We start from the raw sequence: 21036 nt of genomic DNA on the forward strand, positions 1-21036 counted from the left end.
ATCTTTTAAAAGTAATTTTTTTAATTATAATTTATAAAATACAAGATAAATATATAATAAAAGTCTTATATAAAAGTACTCATCTCATACACACAAAAAAAGTACTTATAAACACTTGGCCATGGTTGAAACAATCTTAAAAGCATGTTTGCAATCTCTAAACATGTGAAATATAATTATACGATTTTATGGTTTTCTATTAATTAAAAACCACATAATTTAAGCAAAGATTAGAATTATGCATGCTTCCTGTCTGACCAATTTTTCACAAGAGGAACACTTATTCTCTCTGGGTTACAAATTGAATCATCATCTTCAAACAGTTTGATTAAGAGGATGTTTAGATGAAAACTATACTATAATTTTAAAAATAATTTTATAGTATACAAAATAAGAAAGTGATATGGGTTTTATTTCGATTTATGTAAAAATATTTATTTTAGAATGGTTTTTGGCCCAAACCAAGCACCCCTCGAATTATACAATTGTCATATCGTAACAACTAATAAAGCCATTCTTAACCCAAAAAAAAAAAAATAAAGCCATAAGGGCCTGTTTGGTTTGAGGGGAGGGGAGGGGAGAGAGGGGTAGGAAAGGGGAGGGGAGGTTTCATCTTCACCTTGTTTGGTTTGATTAAAAAGGAGGGGAGGGGAGGGTATTTAATGATCTCTTGTTTGGTTCAAGGAGGGGAGGGGAGGGATAGTAATAATCAATTTATCATTTTACCCTTACATATTAGTTTATGTTTTTTATTGATATATTATATAAATTAATTTACATCTTAATTTAAATCATATAATTTAATAAAAATTCAGTCTTATCATGTTAATATGTGTATTAAAAAATTGGTACAGTAATTTTTTATTCTAATTAATATAATAATATATTTAAAATAATCAAATTAACAAATTTTATATGCTCTAAGAAAAATGAAATTTTATTTTCTTTAGGCTATCTTTTTTTCCAGCTTTAAAATATATTTAGTAAATAATATATTTATAAAAAATTAATTTTATAATATTATAATTTTTTATTTAAATACTTTTTTATTTTTAAATAATTTTTATAATATATTTTTAATTATAATAATGTATTTATTTTTTATTTTTTTACTTAGGATAATATATTTTTTATTTGAAATAAATATTATAATAATATATTTTATGGGTAGAAGTGGAATATTAAAAAAACTACAAAGGTATAATGGTCCAAAATTTTGGCTCCCCTCCAAAAACCCCCAATTTGGAGGGGAGCCAAAATGGAAGAGGGGAGGGGAGGGGAGGGGACATTTTGACTCCCCTCCCCTCCAAAATTTTAAACCAAACGAGGGGAGGGGTTCATTTTCCCTCCCCTCCCCTCTCCTTCCCTCCCCTCCAACCAAACACACTCTAAGTGAAAAATTTGTGCTCAAGGTGAAAATACGAAGAATAAATAAAATTCAATTTTATTTTTCACTAGAAACAACGGTGGAGCGAGTTTTGGGGGAGAAACCGGGTTGTTAAAAGGTCAACATCAAAGCCGCATGCACATCGACGGCTCTTTCTTCTCCGAACTCGAGTTGGATGACGTCATCCCACGTGGCTTGCTCCTCTTTGTCGCCTGCCTTGCCTCCTCGCACATCCTCGACGGTTGGTGCCATTTTAGTCTTATTTTAGTTTAGTTTGGGCCTGAAAGCTGGCTAGTGGGCCCACTTGCTGGATAAGAACGAGTCTTTTTGGGCCTATGTTTGAGCCGTTCATTGGTCAGGAGAAAAGAAGCCAGACGCTTCTGTGCCAGCTTATTAAGATTTCATTTCACCTTTCCTGACGAAATGCTTGTTACCGACAAGATCCATACGTGTATAAAAAAAGTAATCAGTGTCTAGCAGAAAATATTAATTTCTTATAATATGATAAATTTTAATAAGTGTCACATTCACTACCCATAATATTTTGAATAGAATTATTTCTATTAAGAAGATATGCATTAATTTCTCTAAAATAATTATTTATTTTATTTTTTTAAGGGGATCCACTGCCGCAAATTATGACGTAGGCTCTCCTACTTGAGGAGGCCTTAAGCGGGCACCCCTCCTAAGTGCAATCGAGGTCACCAGCTTAGGCCTTGGGCCTTGTCTGCGTTGGAAACTACTTTGCTCATAGAAAATTCTGATTAACAAATAGAGAGTTTAAGAAAAATTATGACTTTGGCAGGTAAAATAAAGTGAGATTTTAAGATTAAATTAAAATCCTCTGCTAGCTCTCATAATTAAAGGGTTGTATAAGAGTTAAGAAATATATTACTACTATATATAAATGAAACGGATTTTAAATGTTCATCAGTGTATGTCCCACTCTCATCTTTTTTTTTCCCCCTTCAAAAATTATATTATTGTCAACTACTACCTCTAATATTTAATATAAGAATTAGATAATTAATTTAAAGAGATTAAAAAATTAGTTAAATTAGTTATTTGCAATAAATATGTGCTAACTTTTCTAAAGTACCCTCATTTAATCATATATATTAAAATTATACTTGGGTGGAAATACCTTACAATTAATAAGAATATTTTTGAGAACATATTATAAATTTGAGAGATAAAATAGATTGACATTTTATATTTAGGACCCTCAACTAGTTCTTATATTGGATCAATATCTATTGACAACGTCAATATTAAAAAAGACAAGACTTACGTTAAGTTTTTTATATCTATTGTGTCAATTCTTTAATTACATATGATTACATATTTTATTTTTGAAATATTAATATTTAATAGTATTTAATTATAAATTTATTAGAAAACTTGATATAAAAGATTTGATCTAAATTTTTTTCTTGTTAAAAAAATTTGTCTTCTAATATTAAAGTGAATAAAATTATTTAATCCAGTGCACTAACTCATGCACACGCAAAAAAAGGGGCTATCCTCATAATTCCAGAGAGAGTGAGATTAGCCCCCTTACAAAGAAATTACGCGGCATCATGTGCTGAAGCCTTGGGATCAGTTCCCTTAGCTTTACGTGAAAATGCGGTAATAATAAGACTACAAAATGCTGTATCCTATAGAACTCAGCTAGGAGAAAAGACACGTAGAAAGCCTTCATCGGTAGAGCAGAAAGAACGGAAAGAAAAACGAGCAAAAAGAAGGAGAAGAAGGAGAAGAAGGAGAAGAGGAAGAAGAAATGTCGTCTGCTTCTCTCTTATCAACTGTGAAAACTACTCCTTCACTCTTCTCCATCAGCATCAAGAGCTCATACCTCCGTCCTCGAGCTCTGGCTATACCTCCACGTTCTGGTTCTCTTGTTTCTGGGGCATCGCTTAGCTACAGCTACAATCCGTTAAGGTATCGAACTTTCTAAATAAGTACGAATTTCTAATGCATGAATAAGAGAGTATCTGAGCCGTTTGATTTATAATCTGGTTTTGATGAGGCTGTAGGTCTTTGATTGAGCACAATGGAAGGATAGTGAAGACAAGGAGAACCAGAGGATCCCGTGCCGTCTGCTATGCTGCTCCTCTCACTGCTCGCAATCTCCAGTGGATCTCGACTGTTTCTTCTGTGTCAGTTACTTCTCCTCTCTTAAATCAATATATATTTGCTTATATGCATATGTATGTAAATCTGGAAGAACTGAGTTAACTCCAGATTTGCAGTGGAATTTTCTGAATTTAGTGTAGTTATCGTCACAAATAATGTATTTTTAATATAATTTGGTTCTCAATCATAACTCACAAGTGATTGTTGGAGATGGAGAGTAAAAACCTTAAAGCAAGTGTGGATGAGCTCAGTGGATAACTCATAATGCAATCCAAGATGACGAAAAGGCGCCCTTTGGATGAAACTCAGGAATAATAGTAGTGCATATTACCTATGAATCTGAAATGTTATTTTCGAAGATGGAAACAGCAAATCAGCAGGCTTTCATTCGTTTTCTTTTCAAATACCCGTCACAGAAATAAGAGTTATTCTGTTCGCGTGTTTTTAACATCGGATTTTTTAGACAGAATTTGGTTTGGGAACGAAGGGGACTGATTTAGCTGTTAGGTCAGTTAGGTGCCATGGGTCAAATACAGATCAAGCTACTAATTGTAATTTGTCTCCGTTTACTATTGTGACCAAATGCTGTATCCCTTGTACTTTGAAGAGTCACTCTCTTCCCGAGAGAACTCGTTTTGATAATAGTTGTGTCCTCTATACCATTCAAGATGGAGTGATCAATCTGAAAATTTCACCTATATTTATCTCTAATGAAGCTTTACTCTACTTTATATGACAATTTTTTCGGTGATCTGATAATTTTTACTTACAACTAATGTTAAACAGAAATGTCACTTTCAGTCTTTTGCCTTGCAGTTACTGTTTTATCTATCGCTTTCGTTAACAATAAAAAATAAAATATGGCTGATGAGTATTTAGAAATTTTCAGGGTTTTAATACTGGCTAAAGGCACTGGCGTGCCGAAGTCATTCATTGTTCCATTATTTGCCTTGCAAGCTCCTGCAAGTATCGTTGCTTGGATGCAGTACGTTTTCCACCCCACCTGAGCATTTTTGTCTTCCTGCTCAACATGAAATACTCTTTCACCAACGGACTACATCAATTCCTTATTTTTTTCCTCAAATCAACTTACACACATTGGGTTTGCAGGGGTAGATATGGTCTATGGTCTGCATTCCTAGCACTCCTGGTTCGTCTCTTCTTTCATATACCTGGTAGGTTCTGTTGTCTGCTGCTCATATTTATGAGATAGTAGAATGAAATTTAGCAAATCTGGAGAGAGTAACATTAGATTTTAATTTATAGATTCCCCAAACACCACAGCTTCCATTGGAATTGGTGGAAATCAGTTCATTATTTTGTCCCTTATTACTCTCCTGCAAATAAACTGAAGGATGATACATAAAAATTCTTCTGGTTATCTTTTAAATTTTCAGGTGAACTTGAGTTGCCATTTATAGCATTGCTCTTGGTGATCGTCGCTCCATATGAAGTTATGAAATTAAGGTAAGTAAATTCATCATTTTGACTTAAGTTAAGCATCATATGGGAGCCATTAAGTCGTTCACATTCTTTATTTTTCCTACGTTGTCAGGGGAACAACAGAAGGGGCTATCATTTCATTGTTGATTGCGGGTTATTTGGCTTTCCAGCATTTCTCAAGAGCAAGCTTGCAGAAAGCATTTGACCAAGGTTCAATTGTGGCCACCTTAGCTGTCATCTGTATCACTGTTTCTTCCTTGTTGCTTCTGATCTGAAATGATTGTAAAATAATAAATTCTGGTGAATTGTAATAGAAATATATCTGAGTGGCATAGCTGTAGAAAAAAGTGAATAAATGCCCAATGTTGTTCTTTATAATGTAATAGTTTTTACTAGTATTGGACTCTATAAATGACTACAAAGCCACATGTATTTTCATTACTCTTCAATATTTAATGTTAATCTGACTTGTTTAACGGCTGTTTGTAACTTGGCACATCTCCCTGCCCTCAAAACTTTAGGATTGTTAAACTCACTTGTACTGCTCTAGTGCTTTTTATTAGAAGTCTAGTGCACCTAGTTCAGGTGCTCTCTGAACTCCAGCTTTCTCATTTGTTAAGATTGTAATCCTTCTGAGTGGATGTTATCCTGGGTTCGCAGAACAATGCTCTGTTGTTTTTTGAATGTGTTAATATTTCATGGGCATATTACTTGATCGTGGAAATAATCTTGAAAAATATGATGAGATGAATCAGTATTGCATTTTGACTTTAAGGTAAGCATCCGCTTCCACAAATAAATACTCAAAGAGGGCGAATATATAGAATCATTACCTTTTACTCAAGAGTTGACATCTATTATCTCTTATATTTAAATTTTTGGTTTCTCCATGCAAATTTTCTCACTTTTAGCAGGTGAAAATTATCCTCATCGAACCATGTTTATATGATGCCCAATGACGTAGTTACATGACATTTTCATATATTACTGTCGTGGATGAGTTAGATTCCTTGGAGCTAGTCTTCTGAACATCCTTGTCTACAATTATGGTCTTGTTTTAGACTGATTGCTGAATAATTCCTTTAAAATGGCTCTTGGCTCTATAAATAATTATATTATAGCCAATATAAGCTTCAGAGTTTCTCTATGGAAGAAATATTCCAAGAGAAAATAGACTGTCTAGCAATTTATTATTATGCTAATACTATAGAAAATCTGTTTACAACACCTATAATCTTTTGTTCTACTACTTTTTTGGGCTTTATGATCAACTAATGGACATATATAGCTCAAAGGTAGTACTAACTTAAACAGCAAGACTTCAAATAACAAATGGAATTATTGACCTTCTGCCTCCTCGAAGTCTCAAGAGAATGCCGGCATGCTACGTGAATTCCAGCTCATTTCGAAACGGTGACTGCACCATGTATATGGTCTAGATAATATTCTCTGTGAGGACCGAAGCCCAGAGGCTGCACATGGTGAACATCAGCAGCAAGGAATAAGAGGGAGCTGAGGCTAAGCTGGGGCTTTGTGTTGGTTCTGAACCAAGTATTGTTGATCCACCAGGCATTGACACACTTGGAGGAGTTGTACTCATTGGACTGGATTGGTTAAGAGGGCTTTGATTTGTCAGCGGGCTTTGATTTGTTGGTGGACTCATGCTGCATGCACAGTACATGTTAGGATGTGGGATTCAGTGATCGATCTTCATTTTTTAGCATTATAATACGAATAAGATAATGCGGCTAAGAATTCTCACCCTTGTGATTTTGTTGATGAATAGTGGCAGTTCCCAGTACCTGCAATAATATAAAAAATGTTTCTTTGTAGTTTAAGTTAGTGAAGCAAAATAACTGTCATGATCTTGAATATTTTATGCTTACTATATGATCCAGTACTAAATGAATGAAATTAGTGAAGCCCATAATCAATGCAGTGAAAAATAATGACATAGATGTGTATCAATCTGGTGAAGGGTGAGCAAGCTAAGGTCACTAAGGAATGCGTGAGAACATCCATCAGTTACTGAAGGGGGCATTTCGTGGAGGCAGAGGCCAGACCTTCGTTAGCTACTGAAAAGAGATTTATGCATGGAGTTGGTTTAGAGGGACATTGTTTAGTCTTTTCCATATTAAATTGAAGTGTCCATGGTGGAAAAGTTTTGATGACTTTTATTCTTGACTTCCCCATTTCTGAAGACAAGAACAAATTGATAATTTGAATTTCTTCATTGCAGACTCGAGTTTCAACAATAAAATCATCTCAAGGATGTTGTAATTAGGACTTACTTGGGTCCTTGTTTGTAAGCTGTGCTATTCCTCCAAATGAACAGCTTGTAGGTGCTGGATTCTTCTGGTAATATTCATTGAATGCATAAGAAGCATGGTCACGAACGGTGTTTGGATTATAACAACTTGCCCCTGCTTGAATTGCAGAACAATCAGCACCTCCATAGCCACAAGCAAAGTCAAGAGCCACTTGTAAAGCAGTTTCTGAAGCCGTTTGGCTTGCAACACACCATTGACCACCTGAAGATGCAGGACTGTTTGTGGTTGGGCTTGTTGGAGTTGTGGTTGGGTTGGCTGGAGGTGCTGTTGGAATGGCCGGAGGTGCAGTTGGGTTGGCCGGAGGTGCACTTGAGTCAGTCGGAGGTGCAGTTGGATTGGTTGGGGATATGGTTGGATTGGCTGGAGGTGTGGTTGGGGTTGTCATGGGTGAGTCTGGGGATAAGGGGGGCATATATGGTGTTGTTGGGGTTTGCCCTGTTGTATCTGGTGCTTGAGGTGATGTTGGGTTTGCCAAAGGAGATGGATTTGCTGTGCCCGGAGTTGTTGGATTGACGACAGGAACTCCATCCGGCAGAGTTTCAAATTCAGATGATGAGAAGATTCCCTGGTTTTCTTCATCTCCTAATATTCTGGCTATCCCTGTTCCTGGAAAAGAAACGAAGAATACTTAGCTTCGCAGTAAGAAAAGCTTGAAAATATATTGATAATGAACCCACATGAATGGACTCAAAACTTTCTGTTTCTTCTCCAAGGAGGCCAATCAGGGATAAACTAAAACATGGGTTTTGGATTTTGATAGAAGGAATAATTTTGTAATTCATTTAAGTGCTATATATACCCTTGCTGCAGCTAATATTAATCATCATTTTGACTTTGTTTCAGAGCTGCTATTAGTAATTCTGCCTACAGCTATGGAACTCTTCATGCGTTAGCAAAATATATTTTTGATACACTGCTTCATTTATTCATACACGCATGCAGGAGATTTGCTGGGTTGCTGTTGTTGATGAATGATCAGCTTCTGTTTCTTGAATATAATTACGTTGTAAGCTCTATTGCTTAATGTTGCTAAATCAATGTTTGAAGCTAAGAAGGCAAAACAAATACATCTGAGCTTATAGGTGTTAAACACAAAGTTTATCACCTGAACTGAATAAAAGACAGAAGGAGAGCAAGGTCAGGTGCCAAAGACTCCTAGCACCCATTTCTGCAGGTTGGCTTCTATGCTTGATTTGCTGTGTTCTTGGTTTGGATCAATGTCAAGTCTGGAGAAGCTAAGATACAAAAAACAAGAGAAGAATGGGGTTGGTGTGAAGAATTTTGTCCTTGTATTTTGCATCTTATATATAAAACAAATACTTGAAGAATCGTGGCTTTCTTGGATCCAGGAGAGAAGGAAGAATATGAGAAAACTTGAGAAAGGAGGCATGGGGTAGCTGAAATTAGCAAGCAATTGTAGGTGCAGAAAGAGGCAAAAAGGTGCTTGTCGAGGGAAAAAGGTAAAAGGGTGATCCATTTGGAATTAAATCTGTTGCTTGGGGCTAAAATATAATAAATAATTAATGATATGACCCATGAGATCTCCGTAATGCCCCTCCTCTTTTTTGCCCCTCTTTTTCACTGTTTTATGGGACTGAACCAAAAGCTAAAGCCTGTAGATTGTGGTAATGTACTTTGTTGCCTTTTAGGGTCTGTAATGAAGAATGTTGTCTCCTCAGTAATCTTGTCCACTTGCGTGTCTCGACACATACCATTTCTTTTCATTTTTATAAATACTGATACTTCCTCTGGAATATTTACGATTCCTTTTCGGGCAAATCTCTAGTTATCCGATACTGTCTTCTCCCTTAAGAAGCTGGCTTGGATTCTCTATTCTTAAGCTACCTCGTTATCGCCATTGTCTCTTCGGTATTACGAAGATTTTGTTATATTTACTAGGTATCGCTTTAGCCAGGGGAGTTTGCTCTTTTTTCCCCTTTTCATATATGATCTTGAGAAACTTTAGATTAAGGTTGGAAGGATAGCATTCTGATTAATTCAGATTCAGGGTTTCATATATTCAGTGACAATGGAAGATAATGGGGGGGGGGAGGAGAATAAATTTATGATTTATCGATCTGATGTTAATTTGGTATTTAAGATTGGGTCTTAACTTGAGTATGGTGGCTTTGGGGGCCCGATAATGAGTTCTTTGAAATAGGATTTCAGAATCCTCCGACTTCCCAACCGTACTGTTGCCCATAGAATTAAAAGAAACCCCAAAAAAAAAATTTCCGTTGCCGGGACTCGAACCCGGGTCTCTCGGGTGAGAGCCGAGTATCCTAACCAACTAGACTACAACGGAATGTTGATGAGGCGATGAAATGTTGATAAAAAGATGCTAGCTTAAATTATAGAAAGATCATCACTTTTAACATTTTTTTTAATTTTTGATTGAGATCAGGTAACTATTTCTGGATTTTCGTTGTAATTTGGATAATACGTTGCAATAAAGCAAAAGTAAAGTCGAGACTTATTTACATGATTTATTACTAATTATTCACACAAACTAAGAAAATTAAATAAATTATTTAATTGCAAATAAATGTGTGACATTTTTTTTTAAAACATCATTTTAACTATTATTGAAGTTTATTAACATAATTTATATATCATACTGTAAAAATCTAACTACATGAAAATTTTGAGGAAAAAAATAATACACGGGAGATGTAGAATTGAAATATTATATTTAAGACTAGAATGAATCCTCCAACTAGAACTGATCAGTAAATTTTAGTTAATGCCATGTGAGCAAGCATCTCATTAGTTGCCTTGCTAACATGGTGGAGGAAGCGTAAAAAAGCACAGTATACAACCCCTAAACTGGTAAAATCTGCATTTCATTAACTACTCTCTTGACAAGGTAGTGAGATTTTGCTCCTGTATACCCTCAAACAATGAAACCAAGGCTATGATACACTCTCATCAAGAGAAAAAATGAGAGATTTTACAAAAGAAACAGAAGATCCCAAGTTTTGAAAGGTTAAAAAATTGTAGTAACGTTTCCTGTGTGAAGTCGTAATCACAAGCTGCGTCTGTTCTGCAGGCCAGGCCTATCGGATTCAACTCCCCTTTATGGTTCCTGTACACCTTGCTTTTCACCAACCATCCAGTTTGATCTCGATGATGCCATTATTCCAAAGCGTTCCATTGTCCACTCATTTTGGGCATTGAGGCCAGCTGTTTGTCAAATGCCAGTTCGGCAGGCTGCTCCATGTATAGTCTAGTAATAGTAATAAAACCTGACATTCTCAGGAAGAGCGTGGCAGTTAACAACCAACAGATTCTTCAAAACATTGGAATTATATGACAAGCAACAAGTTGCATAAGAATACCACTATGGACTATTTCATCCTTGCTGAAGCATAGTGCAGTTCGAAAGCCGTTTGCTGACATCATCCAACGCTGCGCATATGGATATGGATTCACATTACCAAAGGCAATCTACCCTCTTTTTTTTTGTTGGGGGTGGGCGGGACCTACCTGGAAGTTTCTGGAAATCAGGCTCTATCCCATTGCCATTTATGTCCTTGTGATTTGGTGTTACATACTTGCCAACTGTGACAACCACACCGGATCCATCACGCAGTTCAAATACTGATTGGATCAAACCCTGTCAATGACATTGTGCGTGAGTGTCAAGAAAATTGAAGCAACTATTACATACCACATACTCAGACGTGCGTAAGAAAAAGAAACTCATGATACGGCACAGCTCCCGGTCATTACAACCCCACCCCAAAAAAAAAAAAAAAAAATTCTCCCGCCCCCGAGAAAACATTCATTGCATGAAGAGGTCTGTACAGGTAAAAATGCGCTATCTTGCAAAGTGATTCAAAAAAAAATTTATAAACCTTGCCATACGTGCGTTGTCCCACAAGAACAGCTCTACAATTATCATGTAATGCAGAAGCAACCTAAAATAAATAACAGCGTATTAAGTTAGCACAAGAAGTGGAAGATGAATTAACAATGATATAGTTGGGAAAATGAACTGCTCACTATTTCACTTGCACTAGCCGTTTTATCATTCACTAAAACCTGCAATGACAGAAGCCAATAAGATATTTCAAAATGTCCAGTACAGCAAAGACATGAATCAGCAAGGCAAGAGGACCCCCACGGGGCGGCGGGGGGATTGCTTACAGGATCACGACCCATATAAAGGCCTTGGTCAATGTAAAAACACATTTTTTTCACTCCCTAAAAATTGGGCAACTAATAGGACCAGACATCTATTTGACTGAGAAGCTATGTTTCATTAAAAGTTTGACAATGAAATGCCTTGAACAGTTGCTTCTCCAAATGCAAACCTAAAAAGGATAAATCTAGGAGAGAAATATTTCTAGAATGATTTAAGATGAAGAGCAGTGTGTACAATAACAGGAGCTTGAACCAATGGTGAAGCATCAGCAACAATAGCCTTTTGGAACTGCGAATCTCTACCAACAGTGTAGATGACCTGTCGGGAAGACATCAGTAGAACAAATGCCGTGTTAGACAATCAAGCCACGAATACAGTCAGCAACTCAGCATACAATATCAATAGTAGGCAAATGACAGTTACCCTTAGTACTTTTTGAGAGCTTTGACCATAAAGATAAGACAAAAAATATTATAATTATAAATTAAAAGCACGGCAATCTGCAGTATGCTGACATGAATTAACATACCGTGTCCCCTTCTCCAAGGAAGAGCTTGGCAATTTCAATCCCAGCCTGAACAAAAGAAACAACCAAATGGAACATATTTGAAAGGCAGAAAATTATTTTCTGAATGCATGCATAAAGTGGAACATTTACTCAAATTTAACATAAAAAGATGTATACAGGTTACAGGGAAAAGAAACCTGTACTAGTCCTCCAAGATTATCTCTAAGATCCAAAATAAAATATGAAGCACCCATATCTTGTAGTCTCTTCATTGCTGCGAAATTCATTACTGTGATGTATTACAAGATGATCCACAACTCAAGACGCCAGAAATAGAAACCCAATGGGAAAAGAAGAAAAGAGGAAGATCCAACAAGTCGTTGCCTTTCTATTCAATGCTATTGGAAAAATTTATGATAATTTGACACTGCATGGGAAACACCAACAAGATACATAGAATACTACAAACAAAGAAACAGCAAAATGTAATCTTCAATTAGTTTCTGGCACCAAGTTCATTAGAGCAAAGATCAGAGTGAATTAGCATTGCATATTCATTCTACCATCCTTTTCAAGTTCCATACGCATTTTTTATCAAAACTTAAAGAACATACCATGTTACAAAGCAGGATCAAGAATTTATACCACATAGACAATTAGAGTAACTGAGTAGTAATGAGGAAAGAGAAGTGTGCCAATTTTTTCACGCTAAAATATTTTGGAACCAAAGAAGAAAACATGTTCTGATTAAGAAAGCACCATAATTATAGAAGTCAACTGAAACTGACCAATGACTAAATCTTTCCTCGCTAATGCATTGAACTCTTTAAGGCGTATGTACCCCGCAGGAGTAGTATCACCATCTGCTTGTTCCAGCCGATAAAAGACTGGTGTTCTAGCAACAAGTTGCCGCTGTACTTCTATTGATTCTGTAGGCCCACAGTTGCCATGCTTGACCTATCAGTAAAAATAATTTCTCCAATTTCAACATTGTAGCAAATACAGACAAAGGCTTCTGCGCATGCTAAAATTTTGGAATCACAATTCACAACCTGAATAGTCACAAATGTTTCATTAGGGCCCTGCAACAAAGACGAAACTTCAAATGCTGATTTCCCCTGAACCTCAACACCATTGACAGCTAAGATTTCATCCCCCTAGCCCAAAAAGAAAAAAATGAGGGGAACCCTATCAATCATTATACTATATACACATTAATTCTTTGCATGTACACCATTTGATAATTCCAAATGGAAAACAAATAAAGGCAGCAAAATTGATCAATAATAAATCACCGTTGGGGATAATCCGAACAGTGGAAAGAAAAGAAAATGCAGAGCAAACTTTTCAAAAGGCATAATTACTATACGTGGGGTGATGCTTTTTTTTTTTCAGGGATAAAAATTCTAATATTGAAAGTAGACGGGTAAGTAAGGAGCTAAAAAGAAGAAGAGACCCAGAAAAATTCCAGTGCAATCATTTTTAAATTATAATATGGTTAAGGCGCAGAAATGATTCTGACATCACAATAACATTGAGGATCAGCTGCAGACAGAAATTCATTGCAGATAAATCTAAATTCGAAAAGATATTAGTGCATTAAATCAATAGAAACACCTCAGTCTACCTGTCTCACACCAGCAGAATGAGCAGGGCCATCCAGTATAATTCCTAGCACCTTCATTCTGATAATTCCATTTTCATCTGGAACTTCCCTAAGGTTTATTCCAATACCAGTCATGTCATACCTCGCCATCTTCGAGAACTTTTAACAATAAAAAAGTTCATATGCCATTAAATAATAATTGTAAAAAGCACTTTAGAAGAAATTACACGTGTATGTGTGTGGCATCATTCATGCATAAACAAAATCATCAAGCAGAGTCATAAATAGTTTATGAGAATCATAATAGACAACAGCAAGTATAAATTATTCTCCCCTCTCTTGGGAGATACTTAAATTACACAACTTCATCCTCTGTTTTAAAAGTGCACTCTTCTCCCCCTAGAACCAAAAGATGTGCTATACTTAGTACTTACCTTGCATCAAAAGATAAGGTACGATTACATCTATATTGATCAAAACACCAATGAATAATAATTTAATTTTGGAAATAAAATACTATTTATATTTACATAACAAGTAGTAAATATATATTTTATCAACATAAGATAATCAATTTTCTGAATTTAGTAAATTGTAAAATTATTAAACAAAGAATATATTCATAAAATAATTTTTAAATTTAACCAATAAATAATAAGTTAATTTCGGAAATAAAATATTATTAAGTTTATTATAATAAACAGGAGCAATTGTGTAAACTTAATAAGTTATAATATTTTAATTTCATTATTTCCAAAAAAAAATGAAGATAAAAATTGTGCTTTCATATCATATTCATAATAAAAATAATATTTTTTTGAATAAATTTTGATCATCAGTTTCAAACGTCAAGTTTATACAGGGGAAGAGAAGGTGACTTAAGTGAAAATGCAGACACCTTTATTCTAAAAATTTATTTTGCATTAAAGTTATATGCAAAAAAATACAATAAAGCATGCAATCATTATAATCAATGCATTGGACCAGAGAAAATGAAGAATCAATTACCTCCTCAGGGGAAAGAAACCGCGTATAGGGATCACCTAAACTGGCAAGCATTCTCTTTATTATCTGATGAGCTTTTGATCTCGTCTGAATGGAATTGATCAAGATATCCCCCCTCTTTTGCTGGAGTTATAAAATGGCATTTGCGTCAGCCATCACGCAGTACCAGATATTAAAAAATAATAGACTTCAGCATAGACGCAAGCTAGTTTCGCATAATAATGGGACCAAAAGCCACCGCGAGGAACTAGAATAAAATCTGTCCGTGATTAAATGGAGCACAAGATTGACGTGGGATAAATTAGAGCTATCAAATACAAAAACGGAGTCAACAGAACAGAGCTAAATCATCCAAGCAAACATTTCTATCAAACCAAGAAAGATCAATAAGCTGATATTTCAAATTGGAAGGCTACGCTATGGAAATTGGGCCCTCGTCCACTTCAACAGGCATGTGATAGAAGGGATGCGAAACAAAATACAAAAATTGCCGCCCCGGCCTCTTTGGCTAAAAATTCGATAAGCTAATGAACTGTGACAGGCATCGTGTTACCTGCCAACTCTCTTGCGACCAGCGACGACCACCAGCATCAAGAAAGCTATCATTGACAATTTTCCAAGCTTCCTCAACAATTCCCTCATTAGTCACTACCTCTGGACCCGTGTCAGCCCTGTCTTCTGGCTCAAATTCACGGCAAATTTCAGAAGAAGTAAGAGGAGGAGAAATCGAGGTTTGAAGGGAAGGAGTTTCGAATGCAATGGCAGACGGCGAGGAGACCAAGAGTCCGAACGAGAGAACACCGGAAAAAGCGCCGACCAAAGTCCTGTCGAGCCAACTGATGCAATTGAGTCTTGAATTGCAAAGAAGTCGGGGTCTCGCTGCCGGCGACGGTGGTGGAACTGCGAGCCAGATGCTCATCTCTTCTGGAGCTCTTTTGGAGGATGACTGAGTGATGATTATGCCTTGCATTTTATCAGTTAGAATCCCCCGCCTTTTTACTCCAATAAAATAAAATGAAAAATCTTTGGACTAGATTTTAAAAAGGAGGTTAAAAACTCTACCACAAGAAAAGTAACAGTAACCAATATATATTTGACCCCTTTTTTCGACAGAGTATAATATATATTTGACATTTTCGATACAATTTCATGATATATTTTGCCTTAAGATGCATTTTTAATTTGTTATGTTTCTAAAAGAATTATAAACTTCGTCAATAAAATAAAATTGTGAGGCTGAGTTCTTTTTCCGCTGTAAAATTATTTCTAAAAAGTAATTCAAACACCCTCTGAATTTTTTAACAGCATAACTAGTAGTATTAGTGCCCAGGTAAAGCACAACTTGAAGGTAGAGCTTTTAAAAAATTAAAAAAAAAAAAAAAAAAAAGAATACAAGAGAAGGCCAATTATTCGGGCAAGCCGGTCCTCATTTGAGTCGGGTTGAATAAGCTCAACTATACAAAAACAAGTCCATATAAGCCCGGCCCTAACAATCTGGGCTTTCGGGCCAAAAGCCCAAATTGTCAAGACCATTTGTTATTATCATTTTTTAAAGGATGGCCTCAATTTCAGCATCGGAAAAAAAAAAAATAGATCCTCGAAATTAACGGTCAATGTCGCCATATCTTTATATTAATTGCAAATATTCCTTAATATTTTTTTTGGGTACATTCCTTAATATTTTTTTACCACCATATGCTTTAAACATTCTTAAATATTCAAGATTATAGGAATAACATCAAATACAAATGCGTTGTATTCTGGGGTTTGACATCAGCTCTATCAAATGTCATGTAAAAAATGAGATTATACTACCTCCAGTTCTAATTATAAAATTTTGTTTATAGTTTGCAAACGAGATCTTATAAATAGAATCGAAAGATAGTAGTTTGCATGCCAAATAAAAAGTCTGTGTTATCAAAATCCGGATAATATTTTTAGGATAGATAGGAAATAAAAAATAATTAATAAGGCTACAAGGTAGACATTTAATTTTAGCAAGGGAGCACATTTTATGGTCATACAAAATTTAGTATGATCATTCAAATTGATTTTAAATTTTAAATTTACCTTGATGTTTTAGGTTGTTCACATCAAACTCTAAACGATTCAGATTTTATCGCAGTGACAAGATGAATATGACTCCAAATATTGTATGGAAGTTATCATATCGATGAGAATGTGGTGAGTCAAAAGAAGATTGTTTCTACTAATTTTTCTCTTCATTTTTTTCCATTTAATATTTTTATCACTAGATCAAGTTTCAACGGCTAAAATTTATTATGTAAAAATATTGTTATAATATTAAATTTTAAATAATAAAATATAAGTTGATAAATTTATAGTATTAAAATTTGATGGGAATGGTTTAGCAATTGTAAATTTTTATTATATATAATGTAATAGTAATAGTTTTATACTTAGTTTTGAATCTCAACCATTGAAAGTTAATTCAGTAACAAAAATATTAAGTGGAGAGGAAGTGGAAAAAGAAGTTAGTGGAGACATTTTTCTCCCTCGATGAGTCTAGGCGTTATTTATTTTCCTATTATTAAAAAAAAATAATTCACATTTTTCAGTTAACCGAATTTTTCATGACTCATCTGAACTAACCTGAAAAATCCAATTATAAAAGAAAATTATAATTTTTTTCAAGCTCAGCCGCCTCGTCATGAGGCCGGGCTCTAGATGGCGACTCCATAAAAGTTCACTTGCAAATAAATTGTGAAAAGTATTTGAATATATAAGTTAAAGTATTTATTATTTATTTCCTGCAAAAATTAATTCAACAATCAATTATTAATCATTGCTTATCATTGCTGCTCTGCGGCCGTGGGTTGGAATAATAGTAATGGGGTCTATTGGAATATTAATTTACAAAATATAAGGTTAGTATATAAGGAGAATTTGGTCTTGACTTATACTACCTCTGGTTCTTAATATAATACCTTGTTTGACTTTTATTTTAGTCCTAAATACAAAACTCCAATCTACTCTGTATTTTATATTTATGCATTTTTTTTTCAAGTTAGTCTTTCTAACAATGGTATTTCTAACCAATCTAGTTGATCAGTAAGGATATTTTAGGAAAGACAACACATATTCATTACAAATAACTAACTTAACTTATTTTCTCAATCTCCTCAAATTAGTCACCCAGCTCTTATAATTAAGACCGGAATCAGTACCAAGCATGTTAAGTGATTCCAAACATAATTCTAGATGGGACCATAATACTAATTGTATCAAGCTTAACCCAAAAGATCATTTGCTTGCCTGATAAAAATTTGGAAAAACTAATACTGCTTCCAATTCTAATTATAAGAGCTAATTGACTAATTTGAAAAAATTAAGAAAATAAATTAAGTTAGTTATTTGTAATAAATAGGTGTTGCGTTTCCTAGAATATCCTTACTAATCAAGTGTGTTGGTTAGAATTACTATTGTTAGAATGGCCACCTTAGAAAAAAATACATAAATATTAAAGATAAAATGGATTGAGGTCTTATATTTAGAATCAAAATAAATATCAAACGAGGTCTTATATTAAAGACAGGAGGTAGTATCATAGTCCCTGCACTCTGGTCTCATTCTCGCAAGTTATTCCTTGTTATTGAATCCTTATTACTTCAACCGTTTAAATTGTCAATCATTCTACTTGGAAAAACGTTAAAAAAGAGTTAAATGCCGCTGATGAGCAGTGGCTGATAGGATCGGACATGGCAAACATGAAAACAAAGGATCTGATGCACCTCAATTCAAGTTCAAAAGAACATAGAATAGAAATTCAACTCCTCCTCCTCTTTCAAGAACCACATCAATTTTCTTGCACACCTCCTCCTAATACATGCGTCTTGCTTCGGTAGTCACCTAAAGCCACTTTTGAGAAGGGAAGAAATCAACGATATCTTGCCGCACTAAAAAGATGTCTGGTAACATGAAATACATCTTTATATATTTATTTCGTTTCTATAAAAACATTTTTAAAATCGTAGTTTGACTTCCATCTAAATATTCTCTAAGAGAACTATAGTAGAATCACACATGATTGCTTCTTTTGGCCGTCCATCTTGCTGAAAGCTGCCCCTGAAGCAGTCCTGCTAGCGGTGGCGAGAATTTGCTCAGCGAGGTTAACAGCAAAACCATCCTCTACAGATAACTGTTTCATCAGACTCGACGCTTCCTCTTCCCTTAGTGATTCAAATGACCTCACTCACATTGTATTTAACTATTAGCAACAAAGCACTAGACATACTTGTAACTTCAAAAGTAATTTGCGTGTTATTTTAGAGTTAGAAATTGAGTCCACGTGTGTGCTAACTTGGATCCTTTAATCATATGCCCAGTAGAGCTGTTAATAAGGGCCGGCCCAGGCCTAAAAGACTAGCACTTGAAGGGCTAGGGCTTAAAAAGACTGGCCCTTTAAAACCTGCATATCTTAAAATTATTGTGTTATTAAAGCCCGGCCCTCAGATGTGTGGGCTCAAGGCCTAAAAGGGCAAGCCTTTTTATGTTATTTTTTAAAAATTTAAATTCTTTTCAATTGTTTTGAAATTAAAAAAAATAAAACAATAAAACATCTAATTTTTTTATTCAAATTATAATATTAGTAAAATAAACTAATGATGTATAAGAAAAACATCAAACATTAATGATTATTATCCAAACTAAAAAAACCAAATAAAATAGGGAAAGTAGAATGATAAAACCAAGCAATTAAAAATTAAGAATATCAACATGATTATTATCTTCATCTTCATCACCATCATCAAGATCAACAATATTTGATTGTTCTTCACTGGAAGTGTGCTCTTTTTCATGATAAAAATATCAAGGTTTTTGTTTTCATCACTTTGTCTAAAGTAAAACTATGTAGTAGTTATGAGTACAGATGAGAGCCTAAACATTTGTTAGAATAAGAAAATTTTTATACTTTGTTAAGACATGTGAATTGATAGCAGAGGAAAATTCATTAGTTACTGTAGTGATTGAAATGCTAAGAATATTAACTGTTATCTTTGAAAGAATTGAAAATTGATTTTAATTGTCCTTCCACCATTTCAAGACATCTAATTGTTTTCAATTATATGGATTAAGTATTAGTTCTTCTAAATAATTTTCTAATTCAAACTTATCCATAAAAAATGAATCCATAACTATATAAATATCTTAATTAAAAAAATAGGCGGATTTAAAAGGGCCGGCTCTCGACCCTAACAGGACGGTCCTTTTATTCCTGAGTCCTAAAGGGCTAACCCTTTTAAGCCCAATTTTGTTTTCAGCATCCTCAAATATAAGCCTAGCCCTTCACTTAAAAATGCTTAAATGGGCTGGTCTGATGGGCTCAGCCTGTTTTGACGACTCTAATACCTAACAAAACTTAATGTCAACTGCCAAGAAGAGTGAGACGCACAACTAAAAAGCCACTATGAAAACTCAAATCCCTTAACCATGCACAACAAGAAATCAAGGATTTGCGCAGCAAAAATTCTCCCTTCTCTCATCTGCGAAGGATCGAGCCCAAATTCTGCGTCATCCCTAACCTAATGTATATATTTCAAATTTGTTACATCACTGCTCATGGACAAACGTGTAACTTGTTTTTAATGTGTTTTAAGGGAAGGGTAAATGGCTTAAACGGTTGAAACAATAAGGATTCAATAAAAGAAATTTTGAGGGACCTCATTAAAAATGAGACCAAAGAATAAGGACTGCAATATAGGTCTCCTTAAAAATTTTGATCAACTCTATCGTGTGCAGTGAAGGTATTCAAAACCAAACAAAACTTTCTAGGTGAGTAGTTAGCATCACTTACATAAGTAATTATAAACACGTGAAAGTTAAGATAAAACTCATTTTACATACTTATTATATAATTCATAAATTATAATTGAAAAGCCGTTTATAAGTTATTTTAGATCATTCTTGTATCAAATCATGCAAATCAACCCGGCTAAAACTTTTAAGGATCAATTAAAATAAGGAATGTTCTGGTTTTCTCTCTTATGAAGCCGATCAGGATCGGTCTTGCGTGCTAAGAACTCGAACCAAATTGAATCAGGACTTTTTTTTTTTTTTTGGGTACATACTCGTATAATATATATTTTATAGCATACCTGTAGCAGTTATTTTATATACTTTTATCTTTTTACTCCTCTAACCCATTAACTTTAGTATTACGTCACTACATAATATCAACTTGTTATTAAAGTTAACGTTTATAATAACATATTATTAAGTTTAACGTCAACCATCTAACTTATTTTAACACGAGTTTTTTAAAATGTAATGAAAGTGGGGAAATAATTATCTAAATATGATCCAAATCAGATCAGATATAAAATCTAATCAAATCGAACTGGTGAGATAACCAATCAATTTTTTTTAAAATTTTTTTTGTTCAGTCGATTGGTTTGATTTGGTTTTTGTTTAAAATTGAACTAATCGAGCCTGGAAACTTCGGATGAATGAAAT

General features: G+C 34.5%; 3 protein-coding genes, 1 non-coding gene and 1 pseudogene across 7 annotated transcripts; 1 reads left to right on the forward strand and 4 right to left on the reverse strand.

Moving 5' to 3' along the window:
* Positions 1–2005: 2005 nt before the first annotated feature.
* LOC114722998 (uncharacterized) lies at positions 2006–2126 on the reverse strand (annotated as a pseudogene).
* Positions 2127–3025: 899 nt separating this feature from the next.
* On the forward strand, positions 3026–5442 carry LOC114722951 (cold-regulated 413 inner membrane protein 1, chloroplastic). Its single transcript, XM_028909071.1, has 6 exons — positions 3026–3328; positions 3424–3546; positions 4413–4508; positions 4634–4698; positions 4921–4990; positions 5079–5442. Exons 1-6 carry the CDS (start codon positions 3168–3170, stop codon positions 5239–5241), a joined length of 678 nt encoding a protein of 225 aa, XP_028764904.1. The 5' UTR covers positions 3026–3167; the 3' UTR covers positions 5242–5442.
* LOC114722950 (merozoite surface protein CMZ-8-like) lies at positions 5278–9059 on the reverse strand. Its single transcript, XM_028909070.1, has 4 exons — positions 8402–9059; positions 7258–7902; positions 6729–6768; positions 5278–6630 (listed from the first exon to the last, which is right to left on the reverse strand). The coding sequence occupies exons 1-4, from the start codon at positions 8460–8462 to the stop codon at positions 6402–6404; spliced, it is 975 nt and encodes a 324-aa protein (XP_028764903.1). The 5' UTR covers positions 8463–9059; the 3' UTR covers positions 5278–6401.
* A 469-nt stretch (positions 9060–9528) lies between these two features.
* TRNAE-CUC (transfer RNA glutamic acid (anticodon CUC)) lies at positions 9529–9601 on the reverse strand. Its single transcript has one exon. It is a non-coding gene; the product is annotated as a tRNA-Glu (tRNA).
* Positions 9602–10013: 412 nt separating this feature from the next.
* Positions 10014–15533, reverse strand: LOC114722795 (carboxyl-terminal-processing peptidase 1, chloroplastic). Of its 4 annotated transcripts, none has more exons than XM_028908893.1 (13): positions 15116–15533; positions 14566–14685; positions 13579–13716; positions 13004–13108; positions 12740–12908; positions 12149–12225; positions 11973–12017; positions 11678–11761; positions 11302–11340; positions 11154–11216; positions 10783–10912; positions 10635–10704; positions 10014–10541 (listed from the first exon to the last, which is right to left on the reverse strand). In XM_028908893.1, exons 1-12 carry the CDS (start codon positions 15530–15532, stop codon positions 10649–10651), a joined length of 1443 nt encoding a protein of 480 aa, XP_028764726.1. In that variant the 5' UTR covers position 15533; the 3' UTR covers positions 10014–10541; positions 10635–10648. The 4 variants fall into 4 exon arrangements, with proteins under 4 accessions (XP_028764726.1, XP_028764727.1, XP_028764724.1 ...); XM_028908894.1 differs by having other exon boundaries at positions 10014–10544; positions 10629–10704; XM_028908895.1 differs by having other exon boundaries at positions 10464–10522.
* Positions 15534–21036: the final 5503 nt, after the last annotated feature.

This window comes from Neltuma alba, unplaced genomic scaffold, assembly GCF_004799145.2.
Source record: "Neltuma alba isolate B1F8T4 unplaced genomic scaffold, ASM479914v2 tig00012116_pilon, whole genome shotgun sequence".
Lineage (NCBI taxonomy): Eukaryota > Viridiplantae > Streptophyta > Magnoliopsida > Fabales > Fabaceae > Neltuma > Neltuma alba.

Excerpts from the sequence above, each read along its gene's own strand:
- LOC114722950 (XM_028909070.1), bottom strand. The coding sequence starts at position 8,462 with ATGGGTGCTAGGAGTCTTTGGCACCTGACCTTGCTCTCCTTCTGTCTT. Across the intron at positions 7,903-8,401 it reads CTGTCTTTTATTCAGTTCAG|GAACAGGGATAGCCAGAATA; the intron begins GTGATAAACTTT and ends TTTCTTTTCCAG. Across the intron at positions 6,769-7,257 it reads GCTTACAAACAAGGACCCAA|GTACTGGGAACTGCCACTAT; the intron begins GTAAGTCCTAAT and ends ATATTATTGCAG.
- LOC114722795 (XM_028908891.1), bottom strand. The coding sequence starts at position 15,532 with ATGCAAGGCATAATCATCACTCAGTCATCCTCCAAAAGAGCTCCAGAA. Across the intron at positions 13,109-13,578 it reads ATTCTGCTGGTGTGAGACAG|GGGGATGAAATCTTAGCTGT; the intron begins GTAGACTGAGGT and ends TTTTTGGGCTAG. Across the intron at positions 12,909-13,003 it reads AAACATTTGTGACTATTCAG|GTCAAGCATGGCAACTGTGG; the intron begins GTTGTGAATTGT and ends TTTTACTGATAG.
- LOC114722951 (XM_028909071.1), top strand. The coding sequence starts at position 3,168 with ATGTCGTCTGCTTCTCTCTTATCAACTGTGAAAACTACTCCTTCACTC. Across the intron at positions 4,699-4,920 it reads TCTCTTCTTTCATATACCTG|GTGAACTTGAGTTGCCATTT; the intron begins GTAGGTTCTGTT and ends TTAAATTTTCAG. Across the intron at positions 4,991-5,078 it reads TATGAAGTTATGAAATTAAG|GGGAACAACAGAAGGGGCTA; the intron begins GTAAGTAAATTC and ends CTACGTTGTCAG.